Here is a 19731-nt window from a genome sequence, read left to right on the forward strand (position 1 = left end):
GCGGTGCCAACAGTGAAGTTTTGAGTTGCTTGAAAGAACCCCTGAAGCTTCTCCGCTTGTCTGGGGGTGGAAGCCCTGGGGGTTGTAACGGGAAGAGAGTGTCTTATAGTTCTTCTAGTACTGTGGGGAGAGAGAGAAGATGTGAGACGTTTAGGATAAAGGGAAATTTGCGTTTCTGGTTGTGGTGAGGAAGCCAGGAGACTAACCCTGACTGTATTCCTTTGTGCTGAGTGCTGTCCTCGTTAGTTTATATGCGCTTGATGTGGTTCCTGTAGCCGTCCTGTGTGGTTCTTCGTCTCTCCACTTACAGATGAGAAAACTGAAGTTTGGAAATGAGTGATATGCCCAGAGCCACATAACTAGTAAGTGGTGGAGCTAGCCTTTGAACCCGTGTTCTACCCGAATAATCATTTCTTTTCACTAGATACGTGAACTCATGAGTATACGCCAGCAGGTATGCCAGGTGCTGTGGAAAGATCTGCCGTCGGGTATCTGTGCTGTGTTTAGTGTTATGGCCTAGAGCAGTGCTGCTCGTCTCTTTTGTTAATCTAGTGATCTTGTGTTTTGAAGTCCTTAGAAGAGATGGCTGTTTTTTAAACTAAAGTAGTCAAATTACTCATTTATTCAGTAAGGCAGGTTAGACAGGCGGCATTCTCAGAGGCGTGTATCTGTGTGCAGGACTTTGGTAATGTTTCTGACGTGGAGGATAGTTTTGAGGGCTTAGATTGGAACACTCCCATCTGCTGAGTTGGGGTGAAGCTGCTGTGACATGTGAATGCTAGTCTAGCGTTCTTAGCCTCTGCTGCTGGGAACCTCTGACTGAAATTCAAAGTTTGCTAACAGTAATACTGTTCTGAAATTTTACTTTTTAAAAATTAGAACGAAGCATTAGAAACATTTATTTTACATGTTCTGTTTTCTTAATGCCTAATTGGTTATGTTATATTGAAATTCCGACATGTAATTGAGCTTTATTGCTTGAACTTGCAATACATTACTCATGCAGTAAAGACAAGCAGTCTGATCCTAAATGGTAACAGCAGAGTGAGTGTAATTGAAGTGTATGGTGTGTCTCAGCATTTTAACAAGGAAGCGTGGACCATGACATTTTGAACTCGGAAGAAAGTGCTTTGCATTGTTTTCCTCTTTTTCCCCCTTACATCCTCATCCTACCACTAATAAGTGAGTAGAAGTTCTACACTCAGTTACAGGTTATAGTTACAACTGTCTTAGAACAGTGGGCTTTAAACTGGGCAATAGGTGATTAACTTACCTGTCTAGAAAGAGTTTACTAGGATTTACTTCTGACATGCGTGTCCTTTTTAGCAGTGATTCGGGCTATTCACATCATAGATTTGATTTTGTCTTTTTTTGAGTGTTGGGTTCCATTCTCTATGTAATTTTTTTTTTTTTTTGAGGAAGATTAGCCCTGAACTAATATCTGCTGCCAATCCTGCTGCCAATCCTCCTGTTTTTGGTGAGGAAAACTGGCCCTGAGCTAATGTCCGTGCCCATCTTCTTATACTTTATATGTGGGATGCCTTCCACAGCATGGTGTGCCAAGTGGTGCCATGTCCACACCCGGGATCCGAACCGGCGAACCCCGGGCCCCTGAAGCGGAACGTGCACCCTTAACTGCTGCGCCACCAGGCCGGCCCGTCTATGTAATTATTGAATGATATCTTTAAGGCACTTACCCTGCCTTGCCTCATATTTATGGCATTTGCATTCTAAGTGAGTCCAGTGGGAGAAGTCCACACACAACTGCCGTCTGAGGGTGTGTTGGTAAGTGCCAGAAGAGTTAGAGTTCAAGTGCTGAGGGCTTCACAAGGAGGGGGAGACCAGGGGTGATTGTGGGCGTTGGGAGCTGTAGGTCCTCTGAGCTGGGCTTTGAGGAGACTTGAAGTCTGTTTGTCCTTTGAGATTGGCTGGGAAGGAGGAGGCAGCTTTCAGTGAATGGATGCTGGAGTTGGGGGAATAGCACACCAGTTGGAGGGAGCTGTGTGACCGCACAGGGAGGCAGTTCCCTCAAAGAGAAGCAGACCTGCTGCTCTAAACTTAGGCTGTTTGGAGGAGAGTGGTTTTGGAGATTGAGGTCAGGCTGTTCTGTGGAGGACTGACTGTCAAGCAGAGGGATTCAGGCTCAGTATTCTTGCTGGTTAGGGCACAAGACTTCTTCCCATCTTTTTTTCCTGGTTCACTGTGTGTATTATTCCTTGTGTTCTGTACCGGTGCCTTCGCTTTCCACGCTAGTTGCGGGTCGGTGTGCCAGGCCTAGGGTTGCCAGATAAAATACAGGACGCCCAATTCCATTTGAATTTCACACAAACGGCAAACACGTTTCTACTCTAAGTATGCCCCAGATGTTCCCTGGTTAAATGCAGTGAGGTGATTGCGGTGGTAGAAGTGCCAGAGAGGAGGGGTAGGGCCTTCTCGAAGAGCCAGGGACTAAGGAAATGATATTTGAGCAGAATCTTGAGGCGATACGTGAGTAGTTACTTCTCAGGCCAGAAGATGGTAAGCTGTCCCTCAGGGACAGGGAGGAGCAGAAGTGTGGCTCTTTGAAGGAGGGTGGCTATGCCTGTGTGTACAACAGGAAACGAGGTGGGAGAGGTGGGTGGGAGCTGGGCTCTGGGGGGCTGGTGTTGGCCCTTGGGCGTTTGATCTGAGCAGGCAGCAAGGCAGTGCCCGGCAGGGGAGTGACAGGGTGGGCTCCGTGCTTGAGTGTGGAGGGGCGCTTGTGGGGCGGGAGCGTTGAAGGCAGGGAAGCGGCCGGAGGCTCTGGTAGTTGTCCAGCTGCACTTCCCTGACACAGAAAGAGGCTGCAGCGGGCCTGGCAGGGGTGCTGGGGCCAGAGGGAGGGCATGCTGTAAGCTGAAGACCTTTTACTTGCCAAGATGCATCTCCATCATTTTTAAATGTCTCTGAAGATAGAGTACCCCATAGACCCTCTGTAGTCTCACGCACAGGCCATCCTTTGAGATAAAGACAGCCCAGGCACTTACCAGGCTGTGGTGGAATGGCGTGGGATTTGGGGTCTGACTTACCCAGACCCCTCAGTAGGTTTTGTCAGCTGTGGAAGGCTCGGGTTATCCTTTATACAGTGGACCTGATAATCGCACCCACCTCCTCAGATGAAGGAGAAGCGAATGAAATGATGGGTGTGAAATCCCCAGCACGGCACACCACCTGGCGGATAGTGGGTCCTCAGGTTTAGTTCCCTGCTTTCCCTATTGCCAGTGAGGTTTCAGAGGGACTGGAGAGCAGTGGGTTTTGACCATCTGTTTGGGGTTGTCAGTCTGTGCCAGGCAGCTAGGGGACTGCAGAAGGATGTAGGGGTAAGCAGGGACTTGTGGGTCCCAGTTCATTCTGAGAGTTCAGAGGGAGCCCTTCTTTGAGCTGTGTCCTTTCCCAGGAAATGTGGATGGAAATCTAAGGGAGTAACAGGCTCTGTGACATAGCCTTTCCCTTCTCTTTCAGCCAATGCTGTTGAGTTGGCTTTCTGAACTCAAAAGAATGTCTACACAGATGAGACCCTGTTTATGGTATGGTACAGAAAGATGAACATCCCTCCTTCCCCCCAGGTGTAGACCAATCCCGTTATGCCCAGGTTCTCAGCCTTGGCACTATTGATATTTTGGGCTGTATGGTTCTTTGTTGTGGGGGCTGTCCTGTGTGTTGTATGATGTTTATCCATATCCCTGGCCTCTACTCACTTGATGCCAGTAACAGTTCCCCCCGAGTTGTGACAGTCAAAAATGTGTACAGATAGTGCCAAATGCCCCCTAAGGGGCATAATTGCCCACTTTTGAGACCGCTACTTTATACTCGGTAGACACGAGGGAAAAGTACTCCTTAGTATTTTTTACTGATTTGCTTTTTACCTAACCAGTGAAATGCATGTTGAAAAAAGATTTAGTTTTTATTAAACTGAATTTAAATTTTGATCTATTTTAACTTGTTTAGTTTAGAAAGACTTCCTGTGTGTCATTAGGAAAACAATTCTCAAATCTAAAATTTTAAGCTTATCTTTAAAGGATTTTTTTACATTATTACTTTTCAGCGATTAGTGAAATACAAAAAAAGTTTCATCTGGTATTTCAGATCAGTTTGTTATAAATGTACAAATATATCAAATTGATATTTTAAATTAAAAATATGGCTGACAGTTAATTTTATGAGTACGATATTGTGCAAGTTTGTAACTCCCTGCCAAAAATCTGAGCGTAAAGTCATGGTTTGAAGGGGTCCTGAATAAACGTTTTCTTTCTGTAGATATTCAGAAACCTTGGCTGGGGAGGGAGTGGCCAGAGGAGACTCAAAATTTCTTGCATTCTGGGAGTTTGAATTTTGGGAAACAACTTGTTTTGGACTAAATCTGGAAAAATAATTTGTGTACTGTAGCCAAAAATTCTTTTAGGCTGTCCTCTTCCAGCCTTGTCACTTGTCTGGAATGTTAAGTATTGTCAGTAGTTTAACGGCCTTTCAGAAGCTTGTATTAAAAAGAGAGAAGATCTCCAGAAATGAATCTGAAGAGGTCTTGATATAAGATTAGGTTTTTTATTATTCTTTGGAAAACAGTAAGAAGGAGAAGATTTATGGTTCTAAGTTTGAAAAATCCAGGGAGCGTCCAGTTGTTTCTAAGTCTTTCCTTGTGTTAAATCTTGTAGAATAATAGAAATCATAAATTAGTATGAGTGGGCTTTTCTGTGGCCAAAACAAGTGGAAATAGAGTTGTGCTTCTGAATTCTTGTGGCTGATAATTAACTCCTTTTTTCTAGCATCCTGTCTATTAGTAATTGTGATTTGGTGGAAAGAGCTCAGACTTTGGGCAAGCTGCTGACCTCTGTAACCTCGGTCCTTCCTCCTTCCCAGCCACGTGGGGCGATGATGAGAATCAAATGTGCTGGCCGAGTGCAGGCCGCAGCGGGCCTTCCACAGCGGCCGGCTGGCAGTCTCCAGGCAGCTTGCTCTGGTATTTAAACAACAATAGTAACGTCAACAAAGCGTCTCAACCTCCTCATTACTCTCTGACTCTCTTCACAAAGTCAAATTTTTAAAAAGTTTATTATCCTTCGTCTCCTACTCAACTTTTTCTCCCATTCCACTGCAGTCTGACTTTGTGCCTGTCCTTCCCCTCGGAGCTGTGCTGGCCCTGCTCACCATCACCTCCTTATGGCCAACTTCAGTCAGTGCGGCCTTTCTCCTGGTGATTCACCTCCAGGCTCCCTTCACAGACTGTTGCCAGACAGAAGGGAGGTAGCTGTGAGAGGAAGGGGGTGGAAATTGGAGAGGAGCTGCTTTTCTCTTCTTCTGTGACCATGAGAAGGTTTAAGGGGGGTGCCCACCTGGGCTAAGGAGAGGACACTGGGTTGAAAGTTCCTTCCTCCACGGGCCAGGAGGTGGAAGTGAAGGACTTGTAGATCTAAATGCCGTCTTTCCTCAGCAAGTCATAATGTGCGTCATTGATTTCTGGAAACAGGTAGAACTACCATATTAAATGTGCACATTAGTTGATAATCCACCTTAATTTTATAAAATGTCTTAAAAATCAGAAAATATCATTTATAATAAAAGTAAGCATTTTAAAATTGTCAGTAAGCATTAAAATTGTCAGTAAGCTCCTTAGTAAGCATTGAAGCATTCTGAGCAGTAATCGACTTCTGTCTGTGGATCCAGACTAAACAGAGAATCACATGCCCGAAAGCCTCTCACCGTGGCTTCTCTCTCCTTCCTGTCTCTGTTTCATGCACCTTGAATACACACCCGCTGGCACGTGTGCAGGTTTTTGCCATGACAAGGCTGAGGCTTTTCCTCTGAGTAAGCCTTGACATTTTCGGTGGAGTATCAGTCCAAGTCTGTTTTTAAAAGGTATACATTTAAATGCACTTTTCTTATTGTGTGTTATAATTCACAATAAGAAAGGTTAAAAACATGAATATGTTGAAGAATTCAGTATAGGTTCAGTCTATTGCATTATGATTTATTTAATTAAACATTTCTTATTGAATTTCTTTTGAAAGTTTGGTTTTTGTAGTACACATGCTTTTATCAGTTTGGTTGTTGGTTTTAATTCATTTAGCAACATTTACTTGCTGACTGCAGTGTGGCTAGTTTGCTAAATTTCAGTTTTCCCTTGTCTTCGTGATTCCTTCTCAGTGTTTTAAGTCTGTTCTTAAGTTACAATTTTAATATCCTGACATTTCAAATACGGAGTTTGTTGAAATAAGAGAGAGAAATGTACTTAGATTGCTTGGGTCGAAACCCTTTTTGGATTTTTAGTGGGATACTGATAGGCATAAAAAATCATAACTAATAAACAATTTCCTTTTTAAAAAAAGTTTTGATTCCTGATTGTGAGGGTACAAATCCTGAAATGCATTTCTTGAATTTCTGAAAGAAAGATCCTAATCCACTCTCCTTGCCTTTTTATAAGCAAGGCTCACAGTTAGCATGATGTGCTCAAGGTCATGCAGACGTGTCGGGCCTCCAGCCACAATCCGGGCCCTTGCTTATTGTTCCAGTGAACTCCCTACCCTGTATTTTCAAGATTTCCTCATATATAATTTTCAGTGGGAAAGAATCAGAAGCAAGTGTTGTTTGTTGACATCTGCGCACCATAGTATATAATTTATTGTAAGTAATAAGTAGAAATCTGTAGTCATTCCTTATAAAGGGTTTCTCTTACAAAGTGTCTTTTGAGTTGCTGCTTTTATTTTAATAAGGCATTAGTCATACTTGGGGCACGCAGTGTGTTTTCTGTAAATTATGATAGCTTACATTTATCCCATCCTTACTGTGGGCTGCCACCCTGCTAAGCATTTCAGGTTCATTATTTCATTGAATCCTCTCAACATCCTTGTAAGGTCAGTAGTAGTATTACCAGCCCATTTTGTGTGTGAGGAAACTGAGATTTCAGGGAGGTTAAGTAACTTGCCCACGGATACAGATTTGGATACAGGTTTGATCGGACATGGTGGGGCAGTCTCCTGGTTGCTGGCTTTTTAAATAAGCACAGTGGATTTAAAAAATCAATTAAATAACTATTACATTTAAATAGTTTTAAATAGCAATACATTTTGTATAACAGAGGGAAAATATGGTTCTAATTGGAGGTGAATAGGAGAAGTTCAAAGGAAAAAGTCGTGGCAGGATCAAGATCCTGGTGTTAACACCAGGAGGTGATAACAGGAGGGAGGGGATGGGCTCTGCCCCTGTAGTGGCCACCAAGGTTCTTGTCCCATGCTGTATCAGGGCGGGAGATGCTGCTCAGTGAGGGATGCCTTCAGAGCTCCATTGTGGTTTCCAGGCCGATCTGTGTTCTCCTTGACTCAGGGCGGATCCTTCTAGATGTAGTATAATGACAGTTAAGATGAATTCCTAAGGTCTCTTGGGCGTTATTTCTGAAACCCGATTGCCGCGTTTTTCCTAGGTGGATGGTTGGGGAGGGTGGAGTTTCTGAATCACTGGAATGAATCGCCATCCCTCATCTTGGGTTGTTGAACCATTCTTCTGACCTTTGGGCCCTGGTGAAATAACTTCTGGAATGAGTAGGTCAGGATTTTTGTTCTTTTTCTTGTTCTGTACATGTTATTTTGTACAAGAACTCTGTAAGTTAGGTTTTGTCAACTCCTCTTTCTAGGAGAGGAGACAGAGATACAAAGGTATAAGGTGATGAAGTGATGTGAGTGATTTGCCTGTGGTCACACAGTTCCTATGGCAAGGCTGGACCTGGAGCCGGCTGTCCTGCCCTTCAGTTCAGCACTCCGCTACTGTTTGCCAGGCCCAGAGGGAGGGTCTAGTGGTACATCACAGACCCTTCTCTTGCTTTATCTTATATACTTCATATTGCTATCAGGTACGTGAGTTATGTTAAATTAGGTGGTTTTTGAAGTCAGAAGGTACCTTCGAGATTCCTTAGAATCCAACCTCCTTTTTTGTAGATGAGGATCCTGAGTGGACAAATGACCTAGGTTGAAGAGAGTGTTTGTTAGAGGGAGAACTGATGGGTTTCAAGTCAAAGTCAGAATTTAAAAATATCCCAGAGGCTGGGACCTTGAGCTGAATCTGACCAAAGGAAAATTTTAACAGATACGGATGTAAATTTTTTTCAGAATTTAAATTGCACAGCTATGAAAAGGAGAAAAGTGGAATGTTTATGGTACAATTTCTTCAACATTTCTGTGGTGTTTGAAAATTTTCGTAATGTTAGGGGCAAACAGAGAAAGGCAGCTTAGCAGCAGTTTGTGTAAAAAAACTTGCAAGTATTAGATAAGTGTGAACTCAATATGATGAGTTTCTGGTAGCTCCTAGAAAAGCAGCATTTTTTCTTAGATTAAGTTAGAGTAGCTCAATGTCTGGATAGTGAGAAGTAATAGTCAGGCTGAACTGTGTGCTTGCCACACCAGATCTGTCTAGTACCTCTGCCTAGTTCCGAGGGGCCACACACCATGATGCTGATGGACAGGGATGGTGTCGCGTCTGGAGGAGTGGCTGGGGCGTTGTGGGGCTGACGTGGGAGAAGGCAGACTTACAGGAGCGCCGTCGTGGTTTCAGATCTGGGAGACCTGCGGGCTGAGAGTGGTACTTTGTTTTGAGTGTATGCTGCGGTTCCGATGTGCTCGTCCCTGATCCCCCGTTCTCTGCCCCTGCACTCCCTCCTCCACAGCAGCACCAGCTTCATTTTTAGGAACTACGAGTCTGATTTAGGGCTGCATTGCCTTTATCCAGTCTGTGGTTTGCTGTCCAGTGTCAGACGAAAGCCAGGGCTTGACTGGCCTGCTAGGCCCTTCCCCTGCCGTCCCCCCACAATCCCCATTTTGACGTTTCCCTATTCTCACTGGACCCAAGTCCTTGGAGGTCTTCAGGTGAGCCCATGATTTCTCACACCTCTGTGAGGTGTACCTCCCACCCTGTTTCCTACAGGCAGAATGGGGGACTAGATCCTTCTACTCCCACTGTACTTGTACATATACTTACCTTGTTTTTCAGTAGAATTTATAAAGGATGGGGACTTTTTCACTATTCATTTATGTATCTTGTTTCTTCCACTAGACTGTGAGCTCCTTGAACGATATTTTTGTCTTAAACGTTTTTATTTGTCTGTGTATTTATGCCTTGCTGACTAGCTTCCCAGAGAATTCTCGTTTAGCTTGCTATGGCACAAAATAAGTGTTCAGTGAATGTTGAGTAAATAATGATTTGCTTCATAACTTTTTAGTACTCAGTATCCTCCAACAGTAGATGCTTCTAACTAGAAGGTTCTTTGTCAGTGATACTGCATGTGGGATTTTCTATAAATGACCTCAAGGGTATTTTCCGTTCTTTTAAGAGTCTGTGGTTTGATTTTTAAATACTATTTTATCTACCATATGTGGAAGGTAAGAGATGGCCCTTTATTTGTTTCCCTCAGTAGGTTTTAATTATACGGTCTCCTCATCCATGTGAAGGAAACTGGAGCTTCCTGTGTGGCTGTGGCTGTAATTAGCTGTAGGCGGGGCTCCTGGAGCTGTAAATCCTGTCCTGAGGAGCCCCAGTACTAGGGCATCCTGGGGAGAGTTCTGCCACCCCGACTGCAGCCTTCTAAGTGCAGGCTTATTTCTGTAAACGAGAGTGGTGTGCCTCTGCTCCTACCTAACAATTATTTTAAATAAAGTAGCAGGTATCTATAAATTAATATAATTATAGCGAAGAATTTTACTTTTACAACTGTAACCTAATACATACTGATTTAGACCTGGTAATACATTTTCTGCTCTGAAAAAGATTTTATATTAAATAACATGATAATTAGTACCTTCAAAATGAAAAAATTTTGGTCAAGAAACAGCACTGACCCATAGGACAAGTAGATAAATCTAAAAGGGGCAGATTGAACAGTATGGTTTTAGTGTTGTTACATTTTGTTCATATCTTGTGAAATTGAGATCAAAACTGCACATTCCTGAGGAAGCTCTTAGGTGTGGTTGCTTTGGAGGCCATTTGGAGCGGCCGGGAGGGTGTAGGGTTTGGAATCAGACGACTGTCTCTTAAGAATGGTTGACTCAGGGAGAGTTACATATACTCTCTGAGCCCCGGTTCCTTTATCTTTCAGTGCCCACGTGGGCTCTTGTGAGAATTCGATGAACTGTGCTGGGTCTGGCCAGCTATTTCTCCTCCTTAACCAGGCGGGGGGCCCAGACCTACTGGTGAGTTGTAATCTGTTGAGGATCATTATCCTTAATAACAGCTTTATTGAGATATAATTCGTATGCCACACAATTCACCCATTTAAAGTATAAAATTCAGTGGCTTTTAGTATATTCACAGGGTTGTACAACCATCATCACAATCTAATTTTAGAATGTTTCATCCCCCCAAAAAACCCTGGTTCCATTAGCAGTTAGTATCCATGTTCCCTACCCTCTGTTCTACTTTCTGTCTCTCTGGATTTGCCTATTCTGAACAATTTCTGTAAATGGAATCATACAATACGTGGTCCTTTGTGTCTGGCTTCTTTTATCTGGTATAGTGTTTTCAAGCTTCATCTGTTGCCCCGTGCATCAGTGCTTCATTCCTTCTTCATGCCCAAATGTTATTGCATTGGATGGATATACTTCATTTTGTTTATTCATCAATTGGTGGACATTTGGAATTGAAACAAAAAGTTATTTTGTATGCAGAAATCATTTAATAATGAGATATGATAATAATATATATCCAATAAGTAACAAATACATGCTCATAAGTCAAAAATAATTTAAATGCTAACAACGAATTCCGTCATAGTTTAATTGGGAGAACTTTTTGAGGTTGGGTTGTTTCCAGTTTTTGGCTATCATGAATAATGCTTCTGTGGACTTTTGTGCGTAAGTTTTTGTGTGGATGAGTGTTTTCATTTCTCTTGGGTATATATCCAGATATCCAGGAGTGGAGTTGCTGGATCAGGTGGTAACTCTGTGTTTAACCATTTGAGGAGCTGCCAGCCTGTTTTCCAAAGTGACTGAACCGTTTTACATTCCTACCAGCGGTGTTGTGAGGGTTCCAATTATGCCACAGTCTCTCTAACATTTGTTACTGTCTTTTTGATTGTGGCCATCCTAGTGGGTGGATGGGGTAGATCATTAGGTTTTGACTCTGTGACAGAGGCAGCAGCAGGAAAGGGACAGTCTGTTACGTTGTCCAGTATGGTAGCTACCACGCAACTTTCAATAGATTGAATAAAATGGAAAATTCAGTTCCTCAGTCAGACTAGCAACATTTCAAGTGCTCAATAGCCGCAAGTGGCTAGTGGCCCCATACTGGACAGCATATACATATATATATAGAACATTTTCATCCTTGCAGTAAGTTCTACTGGATAATGCTAGTCTAGAAAAAGTTAGTTTGACAGTGGCTAGAGGAGTAGGCAGAAAATGGTAGGCAGTCTAAGTGGTGCTGTAGAAAGGAGTGGAGGCATGGAATTTGGGGAAGAGAAGAGAGAAACTTTGGGGAGCCATTTACAAGATATGAGACTTAGAAAAGAAAAGATAAAAAAGGGAAAGGGAGTAGTTGAAGAAAAGGTTCTTAGGAACTTGATTTTTCTACAGTATCTTGAGTTAGTGACAGATCCATTCGAATTCCTTCGTTTTATAGATGAGAAAGCACAGCATTGCTGGTTGTCAGGGATCAGCATGACTGCATTGAACCTCTCCTGGGAAGCTACTTGAATCTGTCGTGTTCATTTTCAGTATCCTCTGGGAAGGTGTAGGGAATGGGTGGTAAAGCTGAACTAGAAGGAACACTTCCTCTGGGCAGATTGCTCAAGTGGAACAGGAAAGTAGAAAGCAGAAGTGCTAAGAGCAGGCAGGAAACTTGATCATTACTGAATGGAGCATTTTCTGTAAGGAGAAACCAGGAAGTTGGGGGAAGGCCGGAGGGAAGAGCCTGAGGTCTCACTGTGTTTCGGTTGATGTTAATAACAGCGTTCTGTTTGCTCCCAGGCCTTATCACGTTGAGGGTGGAGCGGAGCCCCCTTCGTGCCCTGTCTCACTGTTCATGCCGCCAAACCAGTTTGTACAGTTTGTGTTACGTCAAGGCAAGTTAAATCTGGAGTGTTCGAGCACAGTCTAGGTAAAATATTTATTAAAGCTATTGGAATGAACCTTTTCTTTTCCAAAAAGTTATTCTGTAAGTTTCTCTTTATTTTTATTAGTGTGTAGAAATCTTGATAAAATAGACCAACCTCTTTTTTTGTGTAGTCTAGTTTCTCGGAGTCATCATACATAAACTTCATGACATTCCCAATAGGCCTTGGTTTTTGCTAGTTGTGCTACTCTGCCCAAACTAGGCCAGTGTGTCTTTCCAGACTCAGTGTTGCTGCAGAGACTGCTTTGCTAGCTCAGTTAATAATGGTGCATTTAAGGGTCTAAGTGGCTGCAGCTGTGTTTGCTGCCAGCGTTATTCCAGGTCCGCTAAGCTGTGAAATCAGGTGTGTGCCACTGAGGTGGAAGACTTGTCATCGTCCTTGCACGTGTGTAGAGTGCCCTTATTTTCTGAACCAAAAATCGAGGCTCATGTTCTGATAAGGAATTTTGATGCTGCTCTTGATGAAAGAGAGATGCTGGGAAATATATTGAGATTCTGACTGTTGGAGTTTCTGGGATATTCTGCTGGTTTATCTGGGGATATCAGAACAAATATTTGAAATTAGGACTATGCTGGATAATTTGGAAAGTATATTCACCCATAGTACCTGCAAAATGGCTAATTCTCAAGGGCTAGGGTGCTTATTGCTTCCTTGAATGCTAAAGATAATGTACAGTGTGTTCTATTGAGGCAGTTCCTTTAGAGATCTAGGATATTCTTTTTACTGATTGAACTAGAGTGCACAAAATAATTTCAAATTAGTAATATTCAAGAAGGAAGCCTTGAATAGGGTGCATTCTGATTAGCAAGAATTTTTCAACTTTTATTTTCTTTGGCAACATCTGGCTTTCATTTTTATTTATCACATGGTAAAATTTTTCAAAAACAAATTTCTAAAGAGCTTTCTTACAATTTTGTTCTCAGTATAATGCCATTTCTTTTCACAGATTTGCTTGTAAATGCATCACGAAGAGGCATCCCAGAATGAAGAAAACAAGCAGGAGTGTTGGCTCAGTGCCTAAAGTGTCTGGGATAAGCAAAACGCAAACAGTAGAAAAAACTAAACCGGAAAACAGCTCTTCAGCATCTGCAGGAGGCAAACCCCTAAAGCCTGGAACAGCAGCGTCATTGTCAAAGGTATTAACATGGCAGCATTTGAATACACGATGGATTGTAGGAGGAGTGAATCTTACTATGTTTGATTTGTTAAATAAACGTTATTTGGGGTTTGCCCTCTTCTGGTGCTGGGAACCCACAGCCTTTGGAGAGTTCACCGTATGGTGGAGTTAGTTGGTGTGCTTGGTCTGTCTTTATGAACAAAACCAAATAGTAGGTCTATACGTGAAACAAATCATTGTGCACCTGCCTCGTGCACGGCTCTGTGCCGGTGTGAGCTGGAGGTAGAGTCTGCCTTCCAGGAGCTTGTAGAGTGACGGATAGAGGTGAGTCACACACACAGATAACCAAGATACTCGAAAAAAGTCAGATGACCCTGGAGAGCAGGAAAGCAGTGTAAGCAGTTTCAAGTAGGAAATACTGTTTCCAGCCTGGGGAGGTTTTATGCAAAGAACATGTGTACTTGGTGTTAAAGGATGACTGACAATAACATTCCTGAAACCCCTAGACAGGGGTTTTTATTGTCACTCACCCCCTTACACACCATAAACTCTTATTCTTTTTCTGACAACTGATCAGTGTTAATCCTAGTTAAAATTGGGTGATACTGATTTAGTAAGAGCATAACTAGTTTTCTTTACACTCCTTTAGAGGCCAGCTTTGCTCTTGTTAGTATGGGATAGTGATTCATTAGATCATGGGCTTCAGGAGCAGACAGACCTGGGCTTCATAGGGCTGTGGTCAGGATGAAATGAGGGAATATGGAAAAGTGGTTAGCACAGGGCCTGGCACTTTAGCAAGTGCTTAGTAAATGATAGGTAGCAGCATTTTTATTGGTTGGCTCTAGAAACTTTTCTCCAGCCCAAGATTGACTCCTGAAAGTAACAGTCTTCGCAAGGGTATTCTCAGTGTCTGTTGGTTTTGACCATCCAAGGGACAAGATGGCTCCAGGCCATTTTTCTGCTGGTCAAGTCTTAGATGTCCTTGCACAGAGACTCACTCAGTCATTGTCTTCTAGACTTTCTTTCTTTCTTTTTATTTTTGAAGGTTGGCACCTGAGCTAACATCTGTTGCCAATCTTCTTTTCTTTGTTCTTCTTTTTCTTCTCCTCAAAGCCCCCCAGTACATAGTTGTATATGCTAGTTGCGAGTGCCTCTGGCTGTACTATGTGGGACGCTGCTTCAACGTGGCCTGATGAGCGGTGCCATGTCTGCGCCCAGGATCTGAACCAGTGAAACCCTGGGCCGCCAAAGCAGAGCGCGAGAACTGAACCACTCAGCCAGGGGGCGGCCCCCTCTTCTAGACTTTCTCAGTCTGGAATTCATTTATTTGTTCTTTGCTTGTTTGTTTTAGGGCTGTGGTGTTTTGGGTAGAAACTTTGATTTTATGGAGAAAACCTGGAGAGGGTTTTTGTTAGTCTGATAGGGAGAAACCAAGCACTTCCTGAAACATGATCCATTCTAAAGCCTTTTGTCCATTCAGGGCTTTGGTAGATCCTGGCTTAATTATTTTAAGAAGCATCTCACAGGAACAGCTGGTGAGGGACTTCCTTTTTTGTGTTGAAAGATCTAGCAGGAAATGCTGGTTTTTCTATTCTAGAGTTGTCAAAACTGAACCCAGACTTAGTCCATGGGCTTGTAGGTGCTCCCAGATTTCCTCCTTGCTACAGTCCTGACGAGCTGCTAGGTGTCATTCTGTGGCCTGGAGGATGGTACCAGGAGTAGACCTTTGTCCTACTTCTGTTAGTCTGAATCAACACCCTGACTTATTTCCTTGGCGGCAGTGCTGTTCCTCTTTCGTGTAAGAGAGCTGGCATTTTCTGCCCTAACTGGTTACTCAGTTGCTGGTGCTGTCTTCAGAGTAGAGTGCCTGTGTGACTGGGTGACCTGTTATTTACGTGACTGGAAGAACAGGTCGAAACATTGGCATTGGATGTGCACTACTGTCTTCCTTCTGTTGCCTCCTTGTCAGTGGCAGACAGTGTCTTTGAAGGTTTACTATGGAGTGTGCACTGAGCAGGCGTGTCACATCTTCGGAAGCTTGGATCCAGAGTTCTGGTAGTTTGGTCTTACACAGTAAGTACTTTCTCATTGTGAAGCAGAGCTGTGTATCTGCTGTGTGCCAGCACATGCCGGCTGTCCATAGCTTTGGCTCTGCTGTGTTGGCTGGTTTGCTTAAGTAGTTCTGTACGTCTGTGAGGAGTGGGGACGGTCATGGAAGAGGGGAAGCTATTTGGCAACACTTTACCTGGACTGGAGCAACTGCTTTTACTTAAGGGAGGAGAAGAAAAAAGTCTTAGAATAGAAAAGTCTTGAATAGAAATTGAAATAAGAAGACACAGAAGGAAAGAAGAAAACAGTGAAAATGAACAGAAAAATTAAAGTTTCGGGACCCCACAAACTTCAGTGTTACTTTCTTTTTCTAAGTTCTCATATTTCACTATGCTTCTCTAGCATATAGACAGCTCCCACAACTTGAATTCTGTAACTGTGATGGAGCAGTGATGATTAACCAGATGAACGAAGCGTTCAGCTCTTAATCATTTGGACACCACGCCACGTACTCATCCATTCGTGTGGACACCCACATGTGTGTGTCTGTCACCGCGCAGTATTCTCATGACTCTTTCCTTACAGTGGCAGGGTATGGGGATGTGCCTGTCTTTACCTCTCTCGTGTTAATTAGTATTTGAGGCTAGGTCTGGTTGACAGGCAGAGGAAAGGACCCTTTTGACCCAGAGCACCTCACGGCTGGTTGGAGCTTTTGTCAATATGAAGTGAAGCACTACTGCTGTTCACAGTGACTTTTTGGGGCAGTGGTTCCCCTCTTGTCAGTAGCTGTGACATCTGGCTTGGGGCCTTTGTGTGCTTAATTCTCCTGTGACACAGCCAGTAGAGAGGATTGTTTTCCATGTAGAGGTGGTCTCCTACCTGCCTGCGCTTTCCAGGTTTCACACACTGCTCAAGTGGTCATGCTTAATCCTGGTAGAAGTAATACACTTTTTCCTTGTACTGAGAAGACTTTTTTTCTAAAAATTGACAGATGGGAATTAATAAGCTTCAGTTACTAAAGTTAGAATCTCTCAAAATAATTGACTCTCGGTGACTTTGTGATCATACCTTTTCAGTGTCAAAGTTAGTTAACAGTATGATGGAGGAATCCATCTCTGAAACTTAAAAGGTAAAACTTCAAAACTGATCTTAAATTTGAGTTGAAGATGCAGACTGTGAAACGTGGACTTTACCTAGAGAAGCATAGGTACTTTGGTTCTAGTGTTTCATTATTTGTATGGAGGTTGTACTAAACGATTTGTGTTTTGCCTCTGTTGTTAAAAAGTAGGCAAGAAATCTATTCTTTCATCAATTTCCGTTTGGACTGTTGCTCATGGGGGATGTTGGCCTGTGGGAATGCAAATATATTAACAGAATTGTGTAACAAAAATGAAAAGAAATGGGAAAATTGCAGAGAGCCTGCAAGTAGCCTCGTGTAAAAGAGCAGCAAGTTGGAGAGTGCAGAGTTGTTTTCTGTTTTCCTTTTACTCTGTTGCCGTATAGCGCACATCCAGAGAGCTTCGCAGAGGGTCTGTGTTGAACTTAGTGAATCACCACAAAGTGAACATTCCCCGCGGCCACCACCCGGGTGGAGAAACAGAGCCTTCTTGGACCACAGCGGCTCCCTGAGCGTCCCCCTCTTAGTCGCTGCCCTTCCATCCTCTTCACAAGCACCTACCGTCCTGACTTCTAGCACCAGAGATTAGTTTTGCCAGTTTTTGACCTTTATATAGATGTAATCATACACCATGTTCTTTTTCTCCATGTCTGATTTCCTCAACTCAGTGAGTGATGTGGTCATGATACCCGTCCATATTGTTCCTATAGTAGTGGCTCCTTCTTTGTTGCTGATTACTAATCCATGGGATGACTACAAGTCCTTCACCTCTTCTGCTGTTGATGGACATCTGGAGTCTCCATTTGGTGACTATTAAGAATAATGTTGTTGGGGCTAGCCCCGTGGTATAGTGGTTAAGTTCAGCATGCTCTGCTTTAGTGGCCCGGGCTTGTGGGTTCAGATCCTGAGCATGGACCTATACCACTCATCAGCCATGCTGTGGCGGCAACCCACATACAAAATAGAGGAATGTTGGCAACAGATGTTAGCTCAGGCTGAATCTTCTTCAGAAAAGAAAAGGAGAGAGAGAGAGTGTTATAATCACTTTTATACGTGTCTTTTAGTATACATGTGTACCATTTCTGTTGGCTCTATAACTAGGAGTGAAATTACTGGGTCATGGGGTATACACTGTTCAGCTTTAATAGACATAAGGCCAAATACTTTTTCAAAGTGGTTACTAGTTTACACTCTTGATTTCTCCACATTTTCATTTTCACCATTCAGGTGTGTGTGGAGGGAATCTGAAGTGGTTTTAATTTGCATTTACATTATTATTGATGAGATTAAGCATGTTTTCATCTTATTTTTTGGTGGACATTTAGATATCTTTGTGAAGTGCCTGTTCAAATCACTTGCCCATTTTTCTAATGTGGTTTTTTTTTTTCCCAACATTTTTTTTGTGGTAACATACACGTAACATTTACCATCTTAAACATTTTTATGTTCAGTAGCCTTAAGTACATTTACATTGTTGAGCAACCATCACCATCATCTGTCTCCAGAACGTTTTCATCTCGCAAACTGAAACTCTGCACCCAATAAACAACAACTCTCCATTCCCCCACTCCCTCCAGTCCCTGGCAACCACTGTTCCACTTCCTGTCTCTAAGTCCCACTACTCTGAGTACCTCATATGAATAGAATCATATGGTATTTGTCTTGTTGTGACTGGCTTATTTCACTCAGCATAATGTGCTTAAAGTTCATCTACAGGGCTGGCCCAGTGGTGCACTGGTTAAGTGCGCATGTTCTGCTTCGGTGGCCCGGGGTTTGCCCCTTCAGATCCCAGGTGTGGACATGGCACTGCTTGTCAAGCCATGCTGTGGCAGACGTCCTACATATAAAGTAGAGGAAGATGGGCATGGATATTAGCTCAGGGCCAGTCTTCCTCAGCAAAAAGAGGATTGGCAGATGTTAGCTCAGGGCTGATATTCCTCAAAAAAAAAAAAAAAAAAGTTCATCTGCAGTGTAGCATGTGTCAGAATTTCCTTCCATTTTAAGGCTGAGTAATATTCCATTGTATGTACACACTGCATTTTGCCTATTCATTCTTCCATCGATGGACATTTAGGTTGCTTCCACCTTTTGGCTATTGTGAATAATAGATGTGAACATGGGTGTTCAGGTCTTAGAGACCCTGCTTTCACTTCTTTTGGGTCATATGGTAATTGTGTTTTTAATTTTTTGAGGAACCACCATACTGTTTTCCACAGCAGCTGCATCATTTTATATTCCTGCCAACAGTGCACAAGGGTTCCAATTTCTCCACTTCTTCACCAGCACTTATTTTTTCTGTTTTTTTTTTTTTTTTTGAGGAAGATTAGCCCTGAGCTAACGTCTGCTGTCAATCCTCCTCTTTTTGCTGAGGAAGACTGGCCCTGAGCTAACATCCGTACCCATCTTCCTCCACTTTATACATGGGACTCCTACCACGGCATGGCTTTCCAAGCGGTCCTGTGTTTGCACCCAGGATCCGAACTGGCAAGCCCCGGGCCGCTGGAGTGGAACGTGCGCACTTAACCACTATGCGACCGTGCCGGCCCCATTTTTTTGATGGTAGTCTTCCCAAAGGGTATGAGGTGTGCAGTGCCTTTTTTGGTACTGATTTGTAGTTCTTTACCTATTCTAGATGTTGAACCTTTTGTCGTTTATACATGTTGCACATATATTCTCCCACTCTGTGTCTTCTCTTTTTGTTTCTTTAATGGTATCTTTTGATGAATGGAAGTTCTTAATTTTAATAAAGTCCAGTTTGTTAATCTTTTCTTTATGGTTAGTTTTTGTGTGTGTGTATTTTGCTTGTAAAATTTTTACCCATCCCAGGGTCAAGAAGATAGTCTCCTATGCTTTTTTCTAGGAGCGTTATTCTTTTACATTTTATATTTAGATCTTTAATCTATCTGTAATTAATTTTTTTCTTTTTCCCCCAAAGCTGCCCAGTACATAGTTGTATATTCTAGTTGTGGGTCCTTCTGGTTGTGCCATGTGGGATGCCGCCTCAGCATGGCCTGATGAGCAGTGCCATGTCTGCGCCCAGAATTTGAACTGGCAAAGCCCTGGGCGAACAAAGCGGAGCGCACAAGCTTAACCATTCAGCCATGGGGCTGGCCCCCTGTAATTAATTTTTTAAAAGGTTTTTATTGGGTCTGGCCCCGTGGCCGAGTGGTTAAGTTCGCACGCTCCGCTGCAGGCGGCCCAGTGTTTCGTTGGTTCGAATCCTGGGCGCAGACATGGCACTGCTCATCAAACCACACTGAGGCACCATCCCACATGCCACAACTAGAAGCACCCACAACGAAGAATATACAACTATGTACCAGGGGGCTTTGGAGAGAAAAA

The 19731-nt window shown here is 43.1% G+C and overlaps 1 protein-coding gene across 8 annotated transcripts in view; it reads left to right on the plus strand.

Annotated features, from left to right (window-relative positions):
- SPECC1L (sperm antigen with calponin homology and coiled-coil domains 1 like) overlaps positions 1–19731 on the plus strand; it is a 136088-nt gene that overhangs the window by 14973 nt on the left and 101384 nt on the right. For 2 of the 8 annotated variants that reach the window (XM_023646697.2, XM_023646700.2), the window contains exons 2-3: positions 11961–12090; positions 13053–13242. In XM_023646697.2, the coding sequence (XP_023502465.1) occupies positions 13090–13242 (153 nt within the window). In that variant the 5' untranslated portion in view covers positions 11961–12090; positions 13053–13089. Of the gene's footprint in view, positions 1–3480; positions 3546–11960; positions 12091–13052; positions 13243–14818; positions 15297–19731 lie in introns of those variants that run through there. The other 6 variants (XM_023646699.2, XM_070276028.1, XM_023646701.2 and 3 more) reach the window with 4 other exon arrangements.

Source organism: Equus caballus, chromosome 8 (genome assembly GCF_041296265.1).
Source record: "Equus caballus isolate H_3958 breed thoroughbred chromosome 8, TB-T2T, whole genome shotgun sequence".
NCBI lineage: Eukaryota > Metazoa > Chordata > Mammalia > Perissodactyla > Equidae > Equus > Equus caballus.